General features: G+C 41.4%; 1 protein-coding gene across 9 annotated transcripts in view; it reads right to left on the minus strand.

The window, feature by feature from the left end:
* The window catches only part of mybpc2a (myosin binding protein Ca), a 46,948-nt gene extending 25,181 nt beyond the window's left edge, over window positions 1-21,767 (minus strand). For 2 of the 9 annotated variants that reach the window (XM_076265705.1, XM_076265703.1), the window contains exons 1-6: window positions 21,712-21,748; window positions 10,871-10,882; window positions 10,762-10,782; window positions 2,593-2,613; window positions 2,021-2,041; window positions 373-387 (exon numbers count right to left, since the gene is read on the minus strand). In XM_076265705.1, the coding sequence (XP_076121820.1) occupies window positions 373-387; window positions 2,021-2,041; window positions 2,593-2,613; window positions 10,762-10,782; window positions 10,871-10,882; window positions 21,712-21,733 (112 nt within the window). In that variant the 5' untranslated portion in view covers window positions 21,734-21,748. Of the gene's footprint in view, window positions 1-372; window positions 388-2,020; window positions 2,042-2,592; window positions 2,614-3,172; window positions 3,194-3,621; window positions 3,643-4,051; window positions 4,073-4,193; window positions 4,221-4,331; window positions 4,353-5,867; window positions 5,889-6,681; window positions 6,703-7,454; window positions 7,476-7,742; window positions 7,759-10,761; window positions 10,783-10,870; window positions 10,883-21,711 lie in introns of those variants that run through there. The other 7 variants (XM_076265711.1, XM_076265706.1, XM_076265704.1 and 4 more) reach the window with 7 other exon arrangements.
* Window positions 21,768-22,707: the final 940 nt, after the last annotated feature.

Below are 22,707 nucleotides of genomic sequence, written 5' to 3' on the forward strand. Positions count from 1 at the left end.
TAATACTCCCCAAGGCCCCCTGCAGTCAGCACTGCCTGCTGCTTCTCCTCTGCTCTGCCGGGTCACGCATCCATAGCAGGAGACAGTGAGTCAGAGAACAGAGTTTCCTCTGTACAGAGTTTGACTGTTTATCTTCTTAAGTTGAGGGTATAAAGTTGTACTAGTGAGTGAATGTTTTTTTTTTAGTTAGTTTTTTACAAATTATACGCATTAGAGGTAATCTTTATTTGCTATATTTGCTTTTATATTTTAATATATGATATGATATAGAGCTTGCTTGTTTATTATTTTTAGTTAATGAAGCGATAGGTATTACTCCATGTATTTGTCCTAGGCAAATACATCCTGTGCTAACGCATGCATTTGTCTTACCATCTTCAGGTAATTCTGTTCCAGGGAGAGAGAGAAAGAATGATGACAGAAAGTTACTAAACTCAGTAACCCTTAGACAATGAGGTAACAGCCTAACATACACACACACACACACACACACACACACACACACACACAAATCTTTAAACAACCATTCACTCACTCATACCTACATGCTCATCCACACTCATATGCACTTCCCTCTTCTCCCAAGTTGTTGGGTTTATTCTATTTTAGACTGTTTTAACACCTTACTTCATGTAAACACATGCTCAATATAGAATATGGTATGCAGATTTTGTATAACATATTTATTACATTATTATATGAATTAGGACAGATTCAACTATGTTGCAATTTAACCAATAATTAGTGTTTGATGTTACCCATTATTTGTTTCAGTATATGTATGCATTAGTATCCATTTTTATTAGAGTTTGACATACTGTATATGCTAGAGAGGATGAATTGATAAACTTAAGTTGTTTTAAGAGACAAGCAAACTTTATCAAAATGCATAGGCAGTGGACCATGACAGGTAAAGGGGCAGAATGAGTCAGGCATGGTCATGCAGCCCCAGTGGAGCCAGGGTGATCCAACACAATGTTTTATAGCCTCAGTTAACGAAATACAACATTCAAACACTGATTCTGAAACAGTTTTCCTCTTTGTTTTGTATAGACAGTGATAGGCCTGGACTCGAGGGAAAACTGGCACTGGATCAGTGCTTGGGGAGAAGCTGTCTCCCATTACCTGTGAACCAACCAGCACACATCCACATTGGAAACCCGCGACACTGAGAGACACGCTTCCAATGGCATGTCTCACCACAGGCAGTATACAAAGGGATAGGGGGAAACCCCTGAGGGAAAAACTACAAAGCTAAACTTGTTGTTTGGTCAATCCCCACAAAGTGACAGACACAAAACCTGTAGAGACATTACTGTATATGTCAGCGTTTTTCTTAGTGTAAACAATCAAACATATACACACAGAAACAAAATCATATTCAACGATATATACCTATGTGCTAACAGTATATATCAATTTTTCATTTGAAACATCAAGATGCTTATTTAAACTTGTTGTTTTAGAGACACCCTCTAATCAATCTAAATATCTACATCTCACCTTAACTTTGCTGAAAGGACATATATAAATTAAAGGAAAAACCTTCTCTTCAAAATCTACATACAAAACTGAGCAAATTGTACAGCTGCAATGACAATAACTTATACTATGATGTGTATTTGTACCAAAAAGGTATAGATGGTGGCCTGTGAATAGTCACCAACTCTCACCTTTCTACTAAAGTAACCAACTGACCTTACCAGTCATGCTATAGTGGGCTTGGCCAGAGCAATCCCATAGCTCATGAGTAACCAAGTGCATTGTTTATTTGTTTGTTTGTTTGTTCGTTGCTTTGTTTTTCCAGTCAGAACCCCTGTTATGGACACAATAGACACAGAGAGGGTCCAGCAGGGACAGTGACTGAAGGACAGCACAGACACAGGTACGGAGCTGTGCAAACACATAGCACGTGCACATAACCACAAACTACACGAGCCATCACACAGCACTCGGGCCAGCCGAGAAAATGGGGTGGGGGAGTTTGGGGGACGGTGTGAGTATTGTTTCTGTCTCTTACCATCTCTGCCCTCACTTTGCTCTGGGGTGAACAGAAACAATAGAGGAAGAGACGGTTAGAGGGACAGAGAGAGGTTAAGGCAACAGACCAATGAGACAGGGCGACAGATGCTAGACAGCCGAGCTGAAAAAGAAGAAAAGTTTGTGGGAGGGACGGGGATGCTTATAAAGACACCTCTGTCAAGTATCACCTGTTGTGCTCTCGGGAACAATCATACTTTTTTAATTAAACAATATTTTTGTTATTAATATAATTAATAATTATATTAATGTATATATATATATATTGACACATATTTTTACAACATGATTTTCTCATGCAATACAATGGAACAAATGAAAATGGATTAAGCTACTTGACAAAGGTATGGAGGGCATAGTGACAACAATACATTTACACTCACAAAGATAGCCTACACATAAACAACTGCATGCAGTCACATACAGTACAGCACATTTTTATACCCACTACATGACTGCATACAAAAGACAGTACAATACTAAAAATACACATATAAACACAGAAAACACACAGCACAAAATATCTCTTTTGGATTGTGTCTTGAGTCTCACCCTTTACAACTGGTTTTGCCGCTGATTAAAAGAAGGAAAAAGGGAGTTAGCTTTGGCTTGTTCACAACTACACATAACCCCTGAGAAGGAAAATCATCAACTCATTCAAATCTTCAGTGGATACAGCAGCCATATACATTAAGAAAACCACACGGGTCCCAAATGTTTACCAAAACTGTAGCTATAGGTGTACACATAAATGTGTGACAATAATACACGTAAACACAGACACAGACACAGACACACACACACACACACACACACACACACACACACACACACACACACACACACACACACACACACACACACACACACATCCTGAGTAAAACAGTGAGTCATAAATAGCCTGTAACCTCAGGAGGCTTTGCCACTATTGAGGGATGACATACTTAAGCATGTATTTATTATATATTCATGTATATTTTGTATTATGTATAGATACAAAATACTCTCACTCTCTCCGACTCATATACACGCACACATAAACACACGCAAGCACACATACACACATGCGCACCCACACACACACACACACACACACACATAAACAAACAGTAAGTGAAGCGTTAAGGCTTACCCTCAGCAGCTGGTGTGGCCACTGTTAATAGAAACAGATTTGACTCATGCATAGAATTAAGCACAATTAGCATCATATTTAAATGCACAAAGAGAGGTTATAGTGGCAAGACGTTAGAAGCATGTCAATGTTTCCCCAAATGTGCTTTCTATATCCCCTGTTTATACAAATACTCAGTCTCCCCTAAGTGCCACTACAAGTATGACTTGTATATATACAAGTATATATATATATATATATATATATATATATATATATATATAATACATGGGAGAGATGGGAAAGAGAGAGCTTTCAGGTCAGCCCTTATTCTGAAGGCAGAGAATAACAATTTAATAGTAAAAAATACTTTTTTCTTATTTGGGTCAGGGCATAACTAATTTTGAGTACACTGTAAAAATGTGTGCCCCACACAGGGTGCCCCATATAGCTCCTAAAAATGCCCTTACCTTGTGTAACAGGCTGGGCTTCTGTCAGTAAACAGAAAGCTTGGTATGTTATACAGCAAGCCAAAAATAATACTTCACTTTGATAAAGCTCTTCATATTCAAACCACACACCCCAATAAAAACCACACACACCAGTCAACCCACACACCCTATTCTCTCTCACTCACGCACGCGCACGCACACACACCAGTCAACCCACACACCCCATTCTCTCTCACTCACGCACGCGCACGCACACGCACACACACCAGTCAACCCACACATCCCATTCTCTCTCACTCATGCACACGCACGCACACACACCAGTCAACCCACACACCCCATTCTCTCTCACTCACGCACGCGCACGCACAAGTCAACCCACACACCCCATTCTCTCTCACTCACTCACGCGCACGCGCACACACATTATATATGGGAATATTCTTACCCTCTAGGGCTGGCAAAACTTCTGTCAGTGAAGATATATAAGTATAATTATAGATATATACAACCAAAGCTGGCAGTTTTATGAAGTAAGTACAGAGGTACATAATAGGATATAAACCATCTTCAGACAGAAATGCCCTTACCATTTGAAACAGGCTGGGCCTCCGCCTCTATCAGTAAACATGGCATGATTAGGCCGTGAAGAGGGAGAGCATCGCATGTTATACAGCAAGCCAAAACATTGTTTCACTTCAATGGTTAAAGCATCAATAGGCTCTTACCTTTTAGAGCAGGCAGTGACTCTGTCAATAGAGTTGACAGAATTATAGATACAACCAAAAATGTCCATTGTTATCCTCATAACACTACTGTATGTAGTACACAATTGGTTGTATGTAGGTTATCTAGTAGTCTACATGTTTAAGCTGAAATGCCCTTACCACTTTTAACAGATTGGGCGGCTGTCAGTAAACATGGCAGGATTAGACAATGTAGAGGGAGAGCATAGCAGTTATACAGCAAGCCAAAATAAAACAAAAATAAATTATAGATACAAGATGTCCATTGTTATCCTCATAATACTGTAGTATACAATTGGTTGTATGTAGGCTACTAACTAGTAGTCTACATGTTTAATCAGCAATGCCCTTACCAGTTGTAACAGGCTGGGCTTCTGTCAGTAAACATGGCAGCATTAGGCAATATACAGTAGAAGAAGAGCATAGCATGTTATAAAGCAAACCAAAATAAAATAAAAAATAAATTATATTAAAGTAATACTTTGAGGAAACACCTGAAAGTGGAACCACACAACTCACAGGTCCAGATGTACGCTTTTGCGCCCACAGGCGTACTTGTTTCGCAATGTGTGTGTAAAATCATGGCGAGGTATGTACAAACAGGCCGCACTGAGGTAAACGTGCAGACTGCTTGTCGCGGGAGCTGAAAATGGCAAATTGCGCTTTTCTGTGTCATATGCATTCATGGGAGGGTCAAGGGAAAAGTGGGAGTTTACCTTAAAGAGATATGAGGGGAAGTGTGAAGAGCGCCTACAATAATTATGTATTTCGCGGTATGTACAGAAACTGCCCGTGAAAACGTATGTCTATTCTGCACCTAAATATTTCCGCCTTGTAAAAGCAGGTGTTAATCCAAATTGCGGTTAAATGTGTCAATAAGAGAACCTTTCAAAGACAACAGAATTGCTATTTAGAGCACCAGTTTTGCGTCTTTGTACTACAGTATATCAAAGCTTTCACGTCATCCACTTAAACTTTCCTACTTGCTAGATTTGACAAATCTTCCATAGCCTACGTGCACAAGTAGTTTGAGTAGAACTACTGATCTTCATTATCTCCCTGCTTGTTGACATCTCATCATGTATAGTATTATTTCATGATTGCTAAACGTTTGATTCTTTTTAATGTTGTCATCAGTTATCTTCATTCAACTGCGCTTGTATGTATGCCGTTCAGTTGTGGACATTCGTAAATTGCGGTAGGGGGCGGAGAAAGGCGCAGATTTCCCGATAAAGTGAAAGTTTGATAAATACCACGTACACTTAGGTATCACAGCGTTCGTTATCTGTGGTTTGTCCATGGCGCTGATAATGCTACGTTTGCAAATGTACATACATCTGGCCCACAGTCCCAGCATTTATCATGCTCTCTCTCTCTCTCTCTCTCTCTCTCTCTCTCTCTCTCTCACACACACACACACACACACACACACACACACACACACACACACAAACGCGAACACAAACACAAACACAAACACACACACATTACTACAGTAAAGCATTAAGGTGTGCTTACCCTCTACAGCAGGCAAAACCTCTGTCAGTAAAGATAACATAATTATAGAAAGCACAACCAACGCTAGCAGCTTTATGAAGCTACCTTCAGACTATATGTTGGAAATAGTCTGTTGTAAGTAATATATGAAGTCTATAAATGCCCTTACCACTTGTAACAGGTCGGGCTGCTGTCAGTAAACATGGCAGGATTAGACAATGTAGAGGGAGAGCATAGCAGTTATACAGCAAGCCAAAATAAAACAAAAATAAATTATTGGTACAACCAAAAATGTCCCTTGTTATCCTCATACTACTTTAGGTAGTATACAATTGGTTGTATGTAGGCTTCTAACTAGTAGTCTGTTTAATCAGCAATGCCCTTACCATTTGTAACAGGTTGGGCTTCTGTCAGTAAACATGGCAGCATTAGGCAGTATAGAAGGAGAGCATAGCATGTTATAAAGCAAACAAAAATAAAACAAAAATAAATTATACAATAAGTAATACTGAGGAAACACCTGAAAGTGGAACCACACAACTCAGTCTCAGCATTTCTCATGCTCTCACAGGCACACACACACACACACACACACACACACACACACACACACACACACACACATATGTTACTAAAGCATTAAGGTGTGCTTACCCTCTACAGCAGGCAAAACCTCTGTCAGTAAAGATAACAGAATTATAGAGAGCACAACCAACGCTGACAGCTTTATGAAGCTACTTTCATAACACTGTATGTTGGAAATAGCCTGTAGTAAGTGATATAAGTTTATACAAATGCCCTTGTACAAATTGGTTATGCATTAAGAGGCTCTTACCCTGTACAGCAGACTGGGCTTCTGTTAATAGAGATGACAGAATCATAGAGAGCACAATGCAAAGCTGCCAGATTTATGAAGACATCTTCACAAAACAGTGTCTAGCACACAGTGGCCTTCTTTTCTTTAATTTTTACACATGCAAAAAACACAGGCAAAAATGATTTCAAATATACACAGGATATATGTCAAATTCCATCTGTCCTGTGCAAATTTTCAATCGAAAGCAACAAAGTGCACTGAAAATGGTATCTTTCAGAAGAGCAAAGTAAGTCAATGGAACCTTTTCTTTGACAGCCATGCAGTCTTTGGACTCTATGCTGTCTTGAGTATCTCTCCACTTACATGACACAGGTCCGAGTCAAATATGTTAAGCTCTGGCCTTTAGATCTAACAAGTTATTTTGGGAACTGGTGATTGAGCGAGTAAATTAATCTGACGATGGAGGCAGGTATTAATCTACCATGCACCATTTGCTCTGAGCTCCTCTCATTACGGTGAGCAGCGTGTCATGTAGAAATTCACTCGTAACAGATCTCCCCCCTGTCTAAATCAACATCTTCAAATACCAGGGGTGAGAATTATGCAAACATATTGCCTGTTTACTGACACTGTTCTGTAGCATTTAGACAGAGGGCCGTGTTTATTTTAATCTTTCTCCTCATGTTCTCACATATTCTCAAATTTAGCACAAGCTGGGCACCATTTCCCACAGCCTATAATATGCTATACAAGAGGGTACACAAACATGTTGGAACAGGAATATGTCTTACCATTTGCAACAGGCTGGGCCTCTGTCAGTAAACAAGGCAGGGTTAGGTCGAGGAAGAGCACGGCATATTATACAGCAAGCAGAAAATATTACTTCACTTCCACAAATCATACAAAAACCACTGAGTCACTCTCTCTCTCTCACGTTCTCTCTCCCCACTCTCTCTCTCTCTCTCTCTCTCTCACTCTCACTTAGCCAGCCCGCTCTCTGTCTCATTCCCACACAAAACTATATATCACACACAATCAAAAAATAAATTATAGTTTGAGTAAGCATTATGCATGCTTACCATCTACAGCTGGCTGGGTCACTGTTAATAGAAATTATAGGATTAAAACACCCAATATAGTATTGATTGTGTCATTGGGAAAATAAAATTGCATAACTAATATGCATACGTATTGACAAAGCAAATGGTGCCATTGAGTTTCAAGCATGAACAGGCACAAAAGCAGACTGTGACACAGCTATTGTATCACCAACCAACAGACAGACAGACAGACAGACACACACACACACACACACACACACACACACACACACACACACACACACACACACACACACTAAAACTTACATTCATTCATGCATATGAATATATACGCAGGATAACAGGGGGCATGAGGAAAACCACATTTGTGTAAAACTGTCAAGCGAAGAAAACTGATGCACAAAACATACATAGGACAGAAAGACAAATGTAAGCAATTATATGTGAAGAGGCTCTTACCCTCCACAGTGGGTTCAACCTCTGTCAGTAGAAATAATAGTATTATAGATAGGAAAGCTGACAGTTTTATGAAAATATCATAACACTGCATCCCATCAAAAGAGACAAAGAAGTGCAACAGAGACTACAGTACATGTTTAAGCAGAAATGCCCTTACCAGTTGTAACAGGTTGGGCTTCTGTCAGTAAACATGGCAGCATTAGGCAGTATAGAAGGAGAGCATAGCATGTTATAAAATAAACCAAATAAAAACCAAAAACAAATTATAGAAAAGTAATATTTTGATGAAACACTTGGAACCACACAAGACACAACACATGGAACCACAATACTTACACACACACACACACATGCACGTGCACACACACACACACACACACACACACACATTTTTTGTGTTAAAGCATTAAAATGTTCTTACCCTCTACAGCAGGCAAAACTTCTGTCAGTAAATATAAAATAATTATAGAAAGCACAACCAACGCTAATAGCTTTATGAAGCTACCTTCATAAGACTGTATGTTAGAAATAGCCTGTAGTAAGTGATATGAAGTCTATAAGTGCCCTTACCACTTGTAGCAGGCTGGGCGGCTGTCAGTAAACATGGCAGGATTAGACAATGTAGTGGGAGAGCATAGCAGTTATACAGCAAGCCAAAATGATACTTCATTTTGAGAAAACACAATCCCTCCTTCTCTACCACACACACACACACACACAAATCACACAGATACACACACACACACACATACACGCACACAAAACACAGATACACACACACGCACACACACACACACAGACACGCACACACAGACACGCACATATACACACACAGACACACCTGTGCACAAATATAAGTAATACCATTAAATACATAAAACATGCTCACTCTCTTAATCTGGCTAGTACACCATCAATTGAAATGTCAGAAAATACAATCATTGTAATATTTACTAAAAAGTCAACACCGAGATAGTGTTACGACAACAGCAACACACACCCATCAAGAGAAGGATAAACCAGTAACAAAAATACACACACCTGCAGCAAAAACATATCTATTTTCCCCCCCATTTCTACTAAGTTAATTACGTAAGGGATAATGCCCGACGAGGTGTCCATTATCAGAAATAAATGGACGACGCGGAGGCGTCTGCTTCGCGTCGGACGGTTGCTTCCACGAAGTCCATTTATTTCTGATAATGGACGCATCGAAGGGCATTATCTCGTTTATACCATGGTCACTTACGAAATAAATAAATATGAAATCAATTATTAATACTAAATGAGTTTTAGAGCTAAAAGCGTTAGTTTTTTCAGCTGTTTACAGTTGATTCCATTGTTACGAAGCCTGCCTGCAGGCTCAACCGTCGTCCTACTATCGTTGTTATAGTTACCATTCATAAGCATTGATATGGAACGGCAATTAAACTTTTTTTTACCAGATCTACTTCATAGGTGTAGTAGATCACTTTTTAAACGACACCCTTTTCAACCTAGACCATGGTATAAAGTAAGATATTGTAACACCTCAGCTTAGCTCAGCACCATAAGACAGACACAGTTATGTCAAGAGCACAGCAGAACAGGCCTCGTATGGGGTCATGATAACTTGCTACAGCAGTCTGTGTCCAATTAGATAACAATTTGCTGGTGCCAGTATCCGTTCATGCCATAAAATATAAAATGTAAGCTGCTGCTTAATTTTGTCATAATCTGTTGACCATTTGCAGCAAAGGAACTTTTATGGAGACTGTTGTAAAGTAACTGCCAACTAACTTTAAAGTAGTTAGCAAAATTAGACTGTCACATTCAGTAGATTTTATAAAATTCATAGATGGTATTTGTCATCATATATTATTCTTGCTGTCATGGGTGTTAAACACTAATAATAATAATAATAATAATAATAATAATAATAATAATAAATCATATAACATTGGTCAAAGCGTGTTCAATTTAGTCAGTGTGTTATAATACAGGGTTCAAGTATTGCTGATGCAGGTTTCAGAAATGTATGTCATAATGCACTTAGTAGTGTGTTGAGAATTTAAGAATCCCTTTAAAAACCCTTTCCTTAAAAAGCATTGATGTGAAAGTAGTTTATATACTGTATGTTGCGGACTTATTTCCTGGACAGAGATTGCTGGCCTCATGTTAGCTTTGTCCTGCAAATCCATAAAGCCCCATTATGCCCTGGCTGCCAAATCTCAAGGGTCCAGCACTAGATGTAGGTAATCTCTACCTGGGAAAATCAGTCCACAATGAGGAATCCAACAAAATAAACATCCACATGCTTCATTTCAGATAACTCTTGCTCAGTGTAGCATGCACAATGACAGATGTAAAGTGTCCCAAACACATACATAAACATACAAAGACTATGAACAGTTACAAACTGATGGAAGGGAAGGAGTCATGTTAAGATTGTAACTGTCATGAAGTCTGAACAGTAGTGAAAATAGTGCAGAAGTATAATGAAGTAGAGACCAGGAGTCATGCGCCATGGACACACTAACAGACAGGTGTATACCCACAGAAGATAAACTTCTGTGAAATGTCAGTTTAGAGACCTTACCATCATCCTCATCTGGACTCTCTGAGAGATGGAAATTCACATCTTACATTAGCATAGAGAGCAAAGCAGAGGGCAGTGAAAAAGCTGACATACCACCAAAAATACTCACCCTCTGGTTTACCTGGGAAAGAAAAACAGGAGACAATGGTTTACATTACTTGTGTGATTGTTCAGTGTCTTGTATTTATAGAATGTTTCTGGCAGTAGCCAGATGTATTGATTATGACAAATTTTTGAAAATATTATGAAAATTCCTAATGGTAGGAATGATCCCATTACTTTACATTCCATGTTTTGTCACACCACCTTCGCAATGCTGTCATAACATGAATGTCTGGAATTTTACATAATGACAAGTGAACTACAAGGTCCTTAAACATGAAAGGAACAACACTGTGTTTCATTCACAGTGTTGGAATCTATAAATAAGAGACCTTGTGTCAAACATTGTTCATAAGAGCTCTCATCATTTCGTTGACTTGGCAACTCTATTACATAACTGGAAGCTTCACTGAAGAGTGCTGCTATACAATATGTAATGTTCTGACCCAGTGTTGCTGGTACTGTGTGTTTTCTGTGAACTTACCAGCAGGAGGCGCTGGTTCTTTATTTTTATTGGCTGCAGAGACACAGAAACACATGGTCAGGACTATACTGTATGGCAGCTTTATTCAGCATCACTGATATGAAAAGACTAGACACAAAAACTACAAGTAATGCAAACACCAATCTTTTTTCATATGCAAACATACAAATGATGATGTGTGTTTAGAGTGTGCAAACATATACAGAGTGTGCCTGTGTACTTACAGATACACATTCATGTCCACAATCAAATAAGGTATAAATAATGCACTGAAGCATATCAAATAATTTCCTTTCTTAAGTATGGGCCGAAAAAAAAATCATTCATGTGAATTAATTCACGTTACAGGCTGAATGGATGTCATAAACATGTCCATGCAAAGTTTGATGTTTCATATGGACAAAGGTGATAAAGAAAAAAAATCACATTCAGGTGCAAACATCCTTTAGTACACATACTCTGTGCATATCAAGGCACACACCACTGTGGAAAGTGACATCACTCTCATTCCAGATTTGAATCCATGTGAAATCCTTACCCAACTCCTCAGAGTTTTCTCCTGGTAAAAAAAATAGGAGTGTGCATCAACAGGTGCATGTGTATGATATTTGATGTTGGTTGCATGTTATGACTGATGCTTGAGCTTCATTGAATATGACTAGTATTATAAAATCAAGACTCGTCCTCTTCTAATACACAGTCAGTTCAAAGCAATGGGAGATAATATTTGGTAATTTTCTAAACACATAATTAGACAGACACAGATACGACAAAGCATTATGTTAGTTGGAGTGAGCTGAACCCTATGGCTGAGACATACAAGTGAGATTCATTTTGCTCTTTGTATGCATGACTTGGATACAGAGTGCCTCATAAAATTGAAATACAAAACCAAGGATCCTCAAAGACATCCACAGTAAGACACGCTCTCATCAGTAAGTCTCAATTTGTCGTACGGGTTGTGGCCAGTCCACTCCATAGTCTGAATGCTCCACATTTGTAGGCTACATGGTCACTCTCTCTCCTTGGGGTCATTAGCAGGGTGCGGGTTTCAGCTTTGCAGTAGAGGGGAGGCGCCACAGGGAGTCTCAGACCTGGACCCACTGGTTTGAAGTGTGAAAAGGTTACCAGCTGAGCTCTCCGATCTGCCCCTTTGCCTTGTGTCAGACTCTGTCTTAATCCTCCCTCCATCTTCTGTTTCCTTTCTTCCTCCCTCACTCCATCCTTCATCTCCATCTCCGACCATTCCTTCCACCAGGAGGTCTCGACCCCGGGTCCCTACTGTGTATAGGTTATAAGATCGCAGACTTGGCCTTGGACTTCAGGTCATATTGCAAGAGTGACCCCAGGGGGGCGGGGGGGAGAGGGAGAGGGGGCACCATGCTGGCATACTGCAAGGTCCGACGCCTCTATTTTTGATAAGGTTTGTCTTTCAGACCACACTCTGTTAACGGGGATCTCAACGCCAGCAGGGTTTAGACCTGGCACCTCTCAAGGTCTCGAAGGTGGCGAGGCCATGAGATGCACCAGGTTGTAAATGCCTCATCCGCCGTGGCCCCTCAGGTCTCGAGCCGTCCTCCTCACCCATATAAGGAGGGGGAAATGGGTCACTGGACTACAATAACGTCCTGACAGTGACGGAGTGTTGACAAACACTTGAGACTTCATGTGACAAGAGAGGTCGTTCTTGCGATAAGATTATCAATGAGGGGGAACAGAAGAATCTAAATCAAAATAGCTATGCCTGGTTGTGTGACATCAGGGTCATACACTCTGTACTAGCTTGCATTGTCTCCCTCAGTTCGATGATCCAAGGTTATGGTAACAGAACAGACAGAGTAAGATGAGATCACCATGGCAACTACAGTCTGTCTGTAGACTAGGCTGTTTTTTTTACCCTTTTCTTTCACCCCTTCCCTCTTCCACAAATGCCTCAATTCCCTCTTATTTTCGTCTCTCCAGACATTGTGTATGTCTTTTCCAGATGATGAGGAATAAAAATCCTCAGGCTTCCTGGCTCCATCTTAGCTCATTTGCTTGCAGAGATCTGATGTCCAAGTCAAAAAAACAATCTTCCTCAGGAAGTCCTGATTCAGCACTACTGCTGAAAAGTGAGTAAATCCCAGGAGATAATGTCTCCAATTTAGACCTGAGCTATTAAAAAAGCAGTGGGAGGGGGCAAAATTTGTGGGTGATTGTCCACCCCATGCTAACCCTCAGCCCTTGGATTTCATACTTCTGATCCCACCCCACCCTAAGGACTCTCTGGTTACAACCTGTCAGCACTCTCTCTGTCATGAGGGCCTGGGACTCCGCCGCTTCTCCCAGCCAAAACACACACACACACACTCTCTCTCACTCACACACAAACACACACACAAACACAAATATTCACTCAAACATATTCACACACACACACACACATACACACACACACACACACACGAACACACACACACACAGCTGTAAGTACAGCGTTAAGTCAGACTAAAAGTGCTATAGACCCCTCAGAGGTCAGTGCTAATGCTAAAGGCTAATAGAAAGAGAGGTCCACAGTCTATGTGTACCTAACCCTGCCCTTGGTGTTAGCATGCCCTCTTGCCTAGCCTTTTCTTTAATCTAGCCAGGGTCTCAGTTTATACACATCATATTCAGTTTACCTCCACAGCCAAATAACTTAGAAAGGAGGTCATTGGAACATGGTCTGTTCATATATGGATGGCATCTTCCTGGTAAGTTCTGATCACAGGGTAGTAAGGTAAGCGTTCAAACATTCCAGAGTTCAAGCCAAACAGGAAGCAATCATTAAACCAAGTAAAACAACTAACACTTGTAGGGCTTTACTGTGAAATTCAGAGCAGCTGTAAATCATTCATGCAAAAGCCACTATTAATTTGAAGATGGTTAATAATGCAACTGCTTCCCCCCACATCATGCTCCAGAAATGAAATCTACCACAAGCCAATCAAGTCCAGGCCTGAAATAAACAGCATCAAATTTCAATGTTCTGGGTGTACAGTCATGAAAGTTTCATATCCTCCCAGGCTGAGCCAGCAGTACTGATGAGTTAACCCTTCAGCTAAATTAGGCTTGAAGAAGCATTTGACCGATGGAATTGGAGCTTTTAAGTCATTGCTGTACTTATGTCATGTCTAGGTTGTCACAAGGCTGGTGAACTCATGATAAGACACTGTAAATTTAATTTAAAAAGTACTTAGCGTTCACAGTGTTCACAATATAACATTTGATGGGATAGAATAAACAACACTTTGACAAATTCTATCATTATTATTCTTTGATGGGAACTTGCTTGAAAATGTCACTGAAGTAGAAATGGACAAAGATTCTGCAAGAAATGAAGTGTAGCTAATCGTGCACCAAAATCTATTTTCAATTGAGTCAGGTGTCCTGATGACATCAGAAAGTCATCAAGTGATGAACGTATCCAAGATAAATGCCGAACTGAAAATCAAAATCCAATATATACATTAGACTAAAAAATCATGTCAAATTCATATAACCCTCCGATGAAATTGTAAAATCTGTCTCTAACCAATCAGACATGCACATGGACAGACAATGTCACAGCTACTGAGGAGTGGTAAGAGGGTGTGTGAGAGTGCTTAAACAGCAAGCCATTACCCTGCTCTCATGCTTCCAAACAATTAACCAAATACTCATTTCTCTCTAAATATACCCATATGAGTCATGTTATCCCCAGTCTCATCTCTATATATAGGCCAAGGATATGTCCATTTCTTCTTCCCATATTCACCCCAGCTTAGTCCAAACAGGGGAACTAGCATTGGGCCTCTGGCATAATAGCCACAGGCATAGCATGAATTTCACAGACTGTCATCTAGCTATTTCAGGAGCCACAAATGCATTCAGAGTATGGAGGAGCAATTAAAGAAGTACAATGCAAAGTATCAGTATAATTATCACTGTACGGCAGTAAAAGCCTGGCTCAGTAGGTTGCACACTGGGGATCGTTTAAAGGCACAGCCACGTTCTAATGGACTTTAATGTCTGCCCTCTCACATCTCATGCCCTTTCCCCAAATTTGCTGATGAGTCTAAACTGTTCCCCCCACACACTCACATGCACACACTCCCACTCTCACTCTCTCTCTTTCACACACACACTCTCATTCTCTCTCACATACACACTCACGTGCACACACTCTCTCTCTCTTATTTTCACCGGGTAACCTCTATGGAATGTTGAGGAATGTTCACTTAGGTAATCCCTCCTGACATTTACCCCCCTGGCTCCCCTGAAACTCTCCATCAGTGCACCCGTCTTGCATTGAGCTAATCACCGCAGCATGCGTGGCTCTCAGCTGACCGAGTTACACATCAAAGAGAGCTCCCCTGCCATCCGAGGAAGCGTCTGTCCTCCCTCACAGATGTCATCTATGATATGAGAGGGTTTGAGTCATAGACACACTATAATGTGTGATTTCAGAGCATTTCAAATATCCCTGACTGTAAACCAACACTGACTCTCCATGTGTTAACTGGAGGAAGAAGGAAGCCCTGCAGCAGTTCTGTCTAACTGTGCCCACGACTTTACATGTTTACCAACACACCGTAGTGTGTTAATGTTCTCTGGTGCAACACGGCACACCGGCAACAGGCGCACTCAGTCAGGTGACAAATAGTTTACTGTCAAACACATGCACAGACACAAAGGACAAAGAGAGAGGCCAGTGCTCCTGATGTCTAACAAGTCAAAGAGTGGACAACTGCACTACTTCACACCCTTGGCTTTGGGTATTTAAAGAAGATGGATGAAATCTATGTTTGGTGGGTTAACACGAAATGTCTAATTATTACTAAAAGTATTGCTGTTAACAAGTGCTGACATCAAATGAACACATCTGCCCTGCTTTGAGTAAACACTGTGCAGAATTTCACAGACAAGAGTGAAACTCAAATCTTTTTTTGCAGTAATAGCAGAGGTAATGTCTTGATCACTTCCAGACACAGACAGACACACACACATACTGTTGACAGAGCTCTTTTCCATCAACGTTAAAGGAAATGCAATGGTGAAACAGGCCAAATATTAACATTAGTCGCTCACCCATTGCGGCTATATTTAATGCTGAGCGTGTGGGTGAAGATGGGTGGCATTGCTGGTATTTGGCCCTCGGCCATGCTCCTCTGGTCACCGTGGCCTGCTGGGGTTTCAGAGTTTTTATAGGAGCAATGGAGGGAGCGTTTGGCAGCGTGAGGGTACACTTAAGCTGCCTCTCTCGCCCAGTAACAATAATCAGTCGACCATATGACAACATGATTAATGATATCATATAGGAACAGAGGGGGTTGCAAATCGGAGTCGTACAGTGGAGAGGGTGTTACATACTGTAGGACACAGTACTTTAGTTTCATTTGAGCTCTGCCTATGTGATATGCCATTGGAGCAGTGCTGAAATTAATTTTCAAATAAGGTGGATGGGGGTTGCTCTCTGCTCAAGATGACTCGCTCCGTCGCTGACTTCAGCGCATCAAGTTAGCTCTTTGCATTTGCTATTTCAAGCGGTGATGTAGGTACAGCTGCTGTTGTTCTATTTAATGCTCACATTCGAAATCTTTTGTTGTTGAGCTGTTTACAGTTGTTGCTAGAGATATGACTTTCATATTGCTATCAGTTACAGCACAGTCCTGTTTCATAGTTAAGCTAGCAGGGGGTCTTCATCACCATATATTTGACTAGAGTGATTGAAAGGTAACAAAATATAGCTGTTTGGTGTCACTTAAACTTTTTTTTTTAACAAAACCTATGCCACCTTCTTTGGTTGAAGCGTAAATTGTAAGTAGTCGTAAATCAAAAGGCTTAACTTCCATTTTAGCCTCTCTACTCATGCACACACAGTTGCCATTGGGCAAATAACATGAAGCATTGACTGGATAGCTTATTAAGCTTGGGATGCAGAAAATATCTGCTCTAAAGCTCCTAAGCACACAATGAATTGTAGAGACTCAGCAAGCATCGGAAAATAATCTCTGTGGTTGAAACAATGTTTATAACATGTTTATAATAGCTTAATTAAAAGCCTAGAGGTCTTAGGCCAAGACTGATTTTCCCGGTCGCAGTGTGGCGATTGTACATCTGTTTGCCATTCATCAAAGGCAATGATGCATGCCAGAGGAGGCATGATGAAGGAGTTGTTGTGAGGTAATGTTACCCCAACGCCCAAGGGTCATGAGACTCTGGTCTTCATCTTCCACAAGGCTGTCTGCTCAGAGCAGCTGAGTTTGGGTTGTTATCCCATCCAAGGATATATGGGGTTAGCCGCAGTAGAGATAGCCCAGGTCATGGAAGGTAAAGGGAATCAAGTCATTTTAAGAAGTGTTAATTTAATGCTTGTGTGTTGTAAAACGTGTGCGTGTGTGTGTGTGTGTGTGTGTGTGTGTGTGTATGTGTGTGTGTGTGTGCATGTGCGTGTGTGTGCGCATGCGTGCATGCATGCGTGCTCACGCCTATGTGTATGTGTGTGTGTACAGTATGTGTGTGTGTCCATAATTATCCATAATTGCCTTGTCTTTCACCACCTAGCAGGCTCATGGTGTTGCAGGGGTGATGATACAGTAAACATTACTCTCTACTGACCCGTACAACCGCTGACTCATTAAACTGGACGGATATGACTTCCAGTCCTACTCTTTCAGAATCATAGTAAGGAGGACGATCTCTTAGGGGCTACCATGTGTGCTACCATGTGTGCTACCATGCCATCAGGACATCAGCAGGAACTGACTGATGAAGGGCCATCCTTGAATGGTGGCCAGATATTGATATATGTGTATCTGCCGACCTCCAGAATGAGTTGTGCCTCAGGAGCCTCTTCTCTCCATTCATCTATGCCTATCTCTAATGCAGGAGGCTACTCTGTGATCTCACGCTACCAAAGAATCAAAAAGGGTCTGAATAGACTGAATACATTTATATCTAAATGAGACATTTTTTGCGCCCTCCCCTTCCCCTGCCTTCACCCTTAGCCCAAACCAAAAGTAGCTTCTGTCTTTGTAAACAACTCCCTGTCCTGCGTTCACAGCCATTTGACATTTTAGTTGAAATCACTCCCTGAATAGACCAGAGCCAAGTAATGGAAAATTGGAATAAGACCCAGAGAGATCTCCACTGCTGTAATCACATCTGATCTTTTAATCAGCCACCCTCCTCCAACCCCTCCAATTCTGGCAGCCCTGGCCACTATTTAAATACTAAGCCACCCCATGGTTTGGCTTGCAAAGCCATACAAACAATCCTGTTGTTTAGCTCACCACAGTCCACTCAAACAACATAGCTGGTCTCAAAATCGAGGGGAAATGTCCATCTGTTACAGCAGACCACCTAGGGGGACATTCATGAGGTAAAGCCTAAATTCAGCTCCTTTTCAATGTAACATCAGCCACTGCTTGATGCCTGGTGTTGCCTCATACGAGGTACACTCCATCCGCTTACTTGGGGCGGCGGTACTATTCTTGAGGCTGTTTATTAAGGAGGCGTGCTTTCTGAGGGCCACGGCAGTCCCTAGAGTGGCAGACAGACTTAATCACGGGAGTCTAACACTAAACATGGGGAGGAGGGGGTGTTATATGAGATAGGGTGCAGAGATAGGGCATTGAGACAGTAGGGGGGGGGGGGGTAAGAAAGAGGAGCAGGGTGTGTGTGTGTGTGAGTGAGTGAGGTGAGTGAGTGTAAAGGGTGAGATAGTGTGTGTGAAGGGGAATGTGTGTGTGTGTGTGTGTGTGTGTGTGTGTGTGTGTGTGTGTGTGTGTGTGTGTGTGTGTGTGTGTGTGTCTGTCTGAGGTGGTTGTTCTGTATGTGGGTGTGATCTGATATGTGTAATATGATGTCATGTGTTTTATTGAAAGAATCACTGATGAGTGGTGTGAAGTCATGTGAACTCAAAAAGACATGACAAGACAAGAGGGTGAGAGGTAAATGAAATGAAAAGATATATAAGTATATAAGTATAAGTATACTCTTTTGATCCCGGGAGGGAAATTTGGTCTCTGCATTTATTCCAATCCGTGAATTAGTGAAACACACTCAGCACACAGTGAACACACAGACAGCACACACTAATCCCGGCAACAACAGCGGCGCTCGGGGGCACTTCAGCCGTGCCTACTGGTCGGGGTTCGAACCGGCAAACAAGTCCAAAGCGCTAACCAGTAGGCCACGGCTGCCCCTAAGTAGAGGGGATGTGTTCAGGTGATGAACTGCAGATCCAGATTCCAGACTGACAAAAGCTCTCAGCCCGCCCTCTGCCCCTCAGTTAGGATGGAAATGGCTGAGCAGGGACGGACATATTGAATTTGTTGCTGGATAATGTTATTGGAGTGTGCCACTAACAACGCTATACCAACAGGTCTATGGTCCTGATAAGAACATCATTGCACTTTCTTGTTGACATCATTATCCCTTTGGAAAGGTCTTATTATTCTACCTCATATTGAAGCCCAAATGCAGCACAATTGCCTGCAGACGTGCACTGTACAATATTATACACATTATAAGACTTGGATAAAAAGAATGGAGAAGTAACATAGGTATATGTAGGTAGGACCAACCACAGTGACAAAAATACCTCTCCTAGAATTGAATCTTACACAAAGCTAAGCAAAGCATTGTGTGTTTGCACAAACTTTTCCAGCCAAAGTCTAAAGGGAATCTAAATAGAACGACACAAGGACTATTTCTTCAGCCCAAACCAATCCTGTTGCCGCAGAAGCAATCGTTTGCTGGATGAACGCTTCTAAATGGAACTGCTGTGTGTTGATTCACATCAGTGAATTGTGGTTTAGCACTATTGAGTAAACTGGCAGTATCGCTATGTATGTGCTGATGTGTAGGGTTGAGAGGGTCTGAAAGAAAGGGCGAGAGCTGCCAGAGAGAGAGAGAGAGAGAGAGAGAGGTGAGAAGGGAAAGAAAAAGTGCAGCTTCTCACTGTCTCGTTGACACGGACTTCCATCGCCACTCATCTCTCTCATCCTCCCCCTGTGAAAAGTCTCCTCTCTGCTCTCTACTCTCACCACCCCTTCCTTCAGCCATTCTCCCCCTTGCACCCGCCCTCGTCTCTGATGTCCGACTCTCGCGCGCTCTTTAAGTCAATCTCTCTCCGATTTCACGCCACCCGTAGATTTATAGTGCCATAAGGCCACAGCTGTAAAGTAGAGGGCTATATTTTATATCCCCCAGTCAGACCACACAAACACTACAGCGCACATCTTCAATTTCTTCATCTGTATGTATGACAACCATTTATAAACATTTGCAGATGTCACAACATCAAACTATTAAAAGTTATGCCTTCAGGCATAAGACACTCTTTCTGGTGTGTGCATGTGCATGCATTAGAGGATCCGTCAACTTGTCAACTTGTTGACTGGTCGACTATTACAATCACTAGTCAGAGCTGTAGGCAACAGTCAACTAGCTGTGGACAAAATGACTTCAGGCTAAATGGGTTAAATGGGCTATGTATGGAAGAACTTCACCGAAAATGAGACTTGTTCCACAAGTTGTGTACAGCTGTATTAAAGTACAATAACAACTATGGGTAAACCATCTATGGTTACTACAGTATGTTTGCTATGGGTAACCATCTAAATATTTAACACTGCTGCCAACAGCCAGCACTAGCAGTAATGTTAGCAACAATACTGTGCTGTACATTACAACTGGTCGACAATTATTATGAAAAACTTGTCAACTAGTACAATCAGTAGTTGTGAAAGTCCTAGTGTGCGTGCCTGGGGATGGCTGTATGTCTAATAAAGTGTTACTTTTAGTATCCTGTATCTGCAGGCACTTCCTGCATCCATATATTTTGCATCACTGACAGTGGTTGGCAGGTGTTAAGAGAAAGTTGACAGATCAGTCCAGCGATCTCTCTGAGCCAGAAGTTCAATGATACGCTTTCGCCACAGAGCCCACAACTCAGCCAAAAAAGAGTGCTGATATTTTATGGTCATTCTCACACATGACTAAAACATTATCGATGACCCAAAGACTCCAAGCTGATAAAAAATATGCCATATAACAAAACATTATACCTGCAAATAAACTCTTTTGTTCAAATCAGAAGGGACCAAGGTTTACATGAAAAGAAGTAATAAACCCACATAAATCTTCACATCACCTGTGCACTCTTATATGACTTACTAAACACATCTTGTAAACATTAATCAATAAATCATCATCAGTGAGCGACAAAGAATCTTTAAGCTATCAATGCATATTGAAAACAAAAGTAAAGCCACTTATAGACAAAGACAAAATATATTACAATGACTTTGACGGAATCAGATGGACAGGTCGATGTAAATGACATGAGAGATGCTCACCTGGCTTCTTCGGCTCTGGCATGGTTTAGCTTGCTCGTCTGTCACTTCCTTCACTCTATGGCCGCCCAGCTCTCGACGACTTTCTTTGTCTGTGAGTCTGTCTGCTTTCCCTCCTTTATGCCTTTTTACCCCCCCCCCCTCCCCTCCCACCCCCATTTCCTCCCCTGGCACTTAAGTCCCCTACCCACCCTCTGAGAGAGTTTAAGAGGGGGGGAGGGAGGGAGATGGAGAGACAGTGGAAGGGCGACAAAATGAGCGTCACTTGAGACCTTGAGGGAATCCAAGTTCTGAAAGGAAAGACAGAACACTTGGTGAAGAGCAAAGAAGAGTGTGGGCGGCTGGGCAGAGGAGTGAGAGAGTGAGAGAGAAGAGGAGGAGAGGCAAAAGGGGTGTCACACCATAACGAAGAGTGTGACCTGTGGGTAAACCTGCTAATTAGGCAGCTCGTTAGGCCGAGAGCTTGGACATTAACTAATTGACTGACATGCCGATTGACGTGTTGATTGACAGCCATTGGAAGACTGCATTGTAAGCCTATGGGGTGCTTGTCCCTTTAAGATACATCGGATTTAGTATAGGAGGATTGGAGGAAGGGCCTTGCCAAACGTGCACCAAGCCCTTGACTTTGGTTTAATTGAACAGGAGAGCTTTTGATCCTTTTGTCCTACCACTTATCAAGTGACACATTTTCCATGAGAGGTGAAGTCATTTTTTCCCTCCCTAAAGCTGTTAAACCTGATTTCCCAGACCTAAAATCCAAGCCTAAATCTGGTTGCAAAACAGTTATTTCTTAACTCAGACAGACATTAGAGTTAAATTGGACTTCATTAACTATGAAATCAGTAGGTGGTGTCTTCCATCCTCCATCCCCATGGGATGAGAATTTCAGGTTGTGGGGTTTATTCTCTCTCAGTAACCCAGATATTTGACCCCTGACCTCTAGTTTCTTAAAGGTCTTCTCAGCCATTGCATCTGCTCTCTAGAAATACTATGTGA

The sequence above is a fragment of the Alosa pseudoharengus genome, unplaced genomic scaffold (genome assembly GCF_046254945.1).
Source record: "Alosa pseudoharengus isolate Yale_2024_CS ecotype anadromous, Long Island Sound unplaced genomic scaffold, YU_APseudo_1.1 YU_APseudo_1.1_scf_4, whole genome shotgun sequence".
Classification (NCBI taxonomy): Eukaryota; Metazoa; Chordata; class Actinopteri; order Clupeiformes; family Clupeidae; genus Alosa; species Alosa pseudoharengus.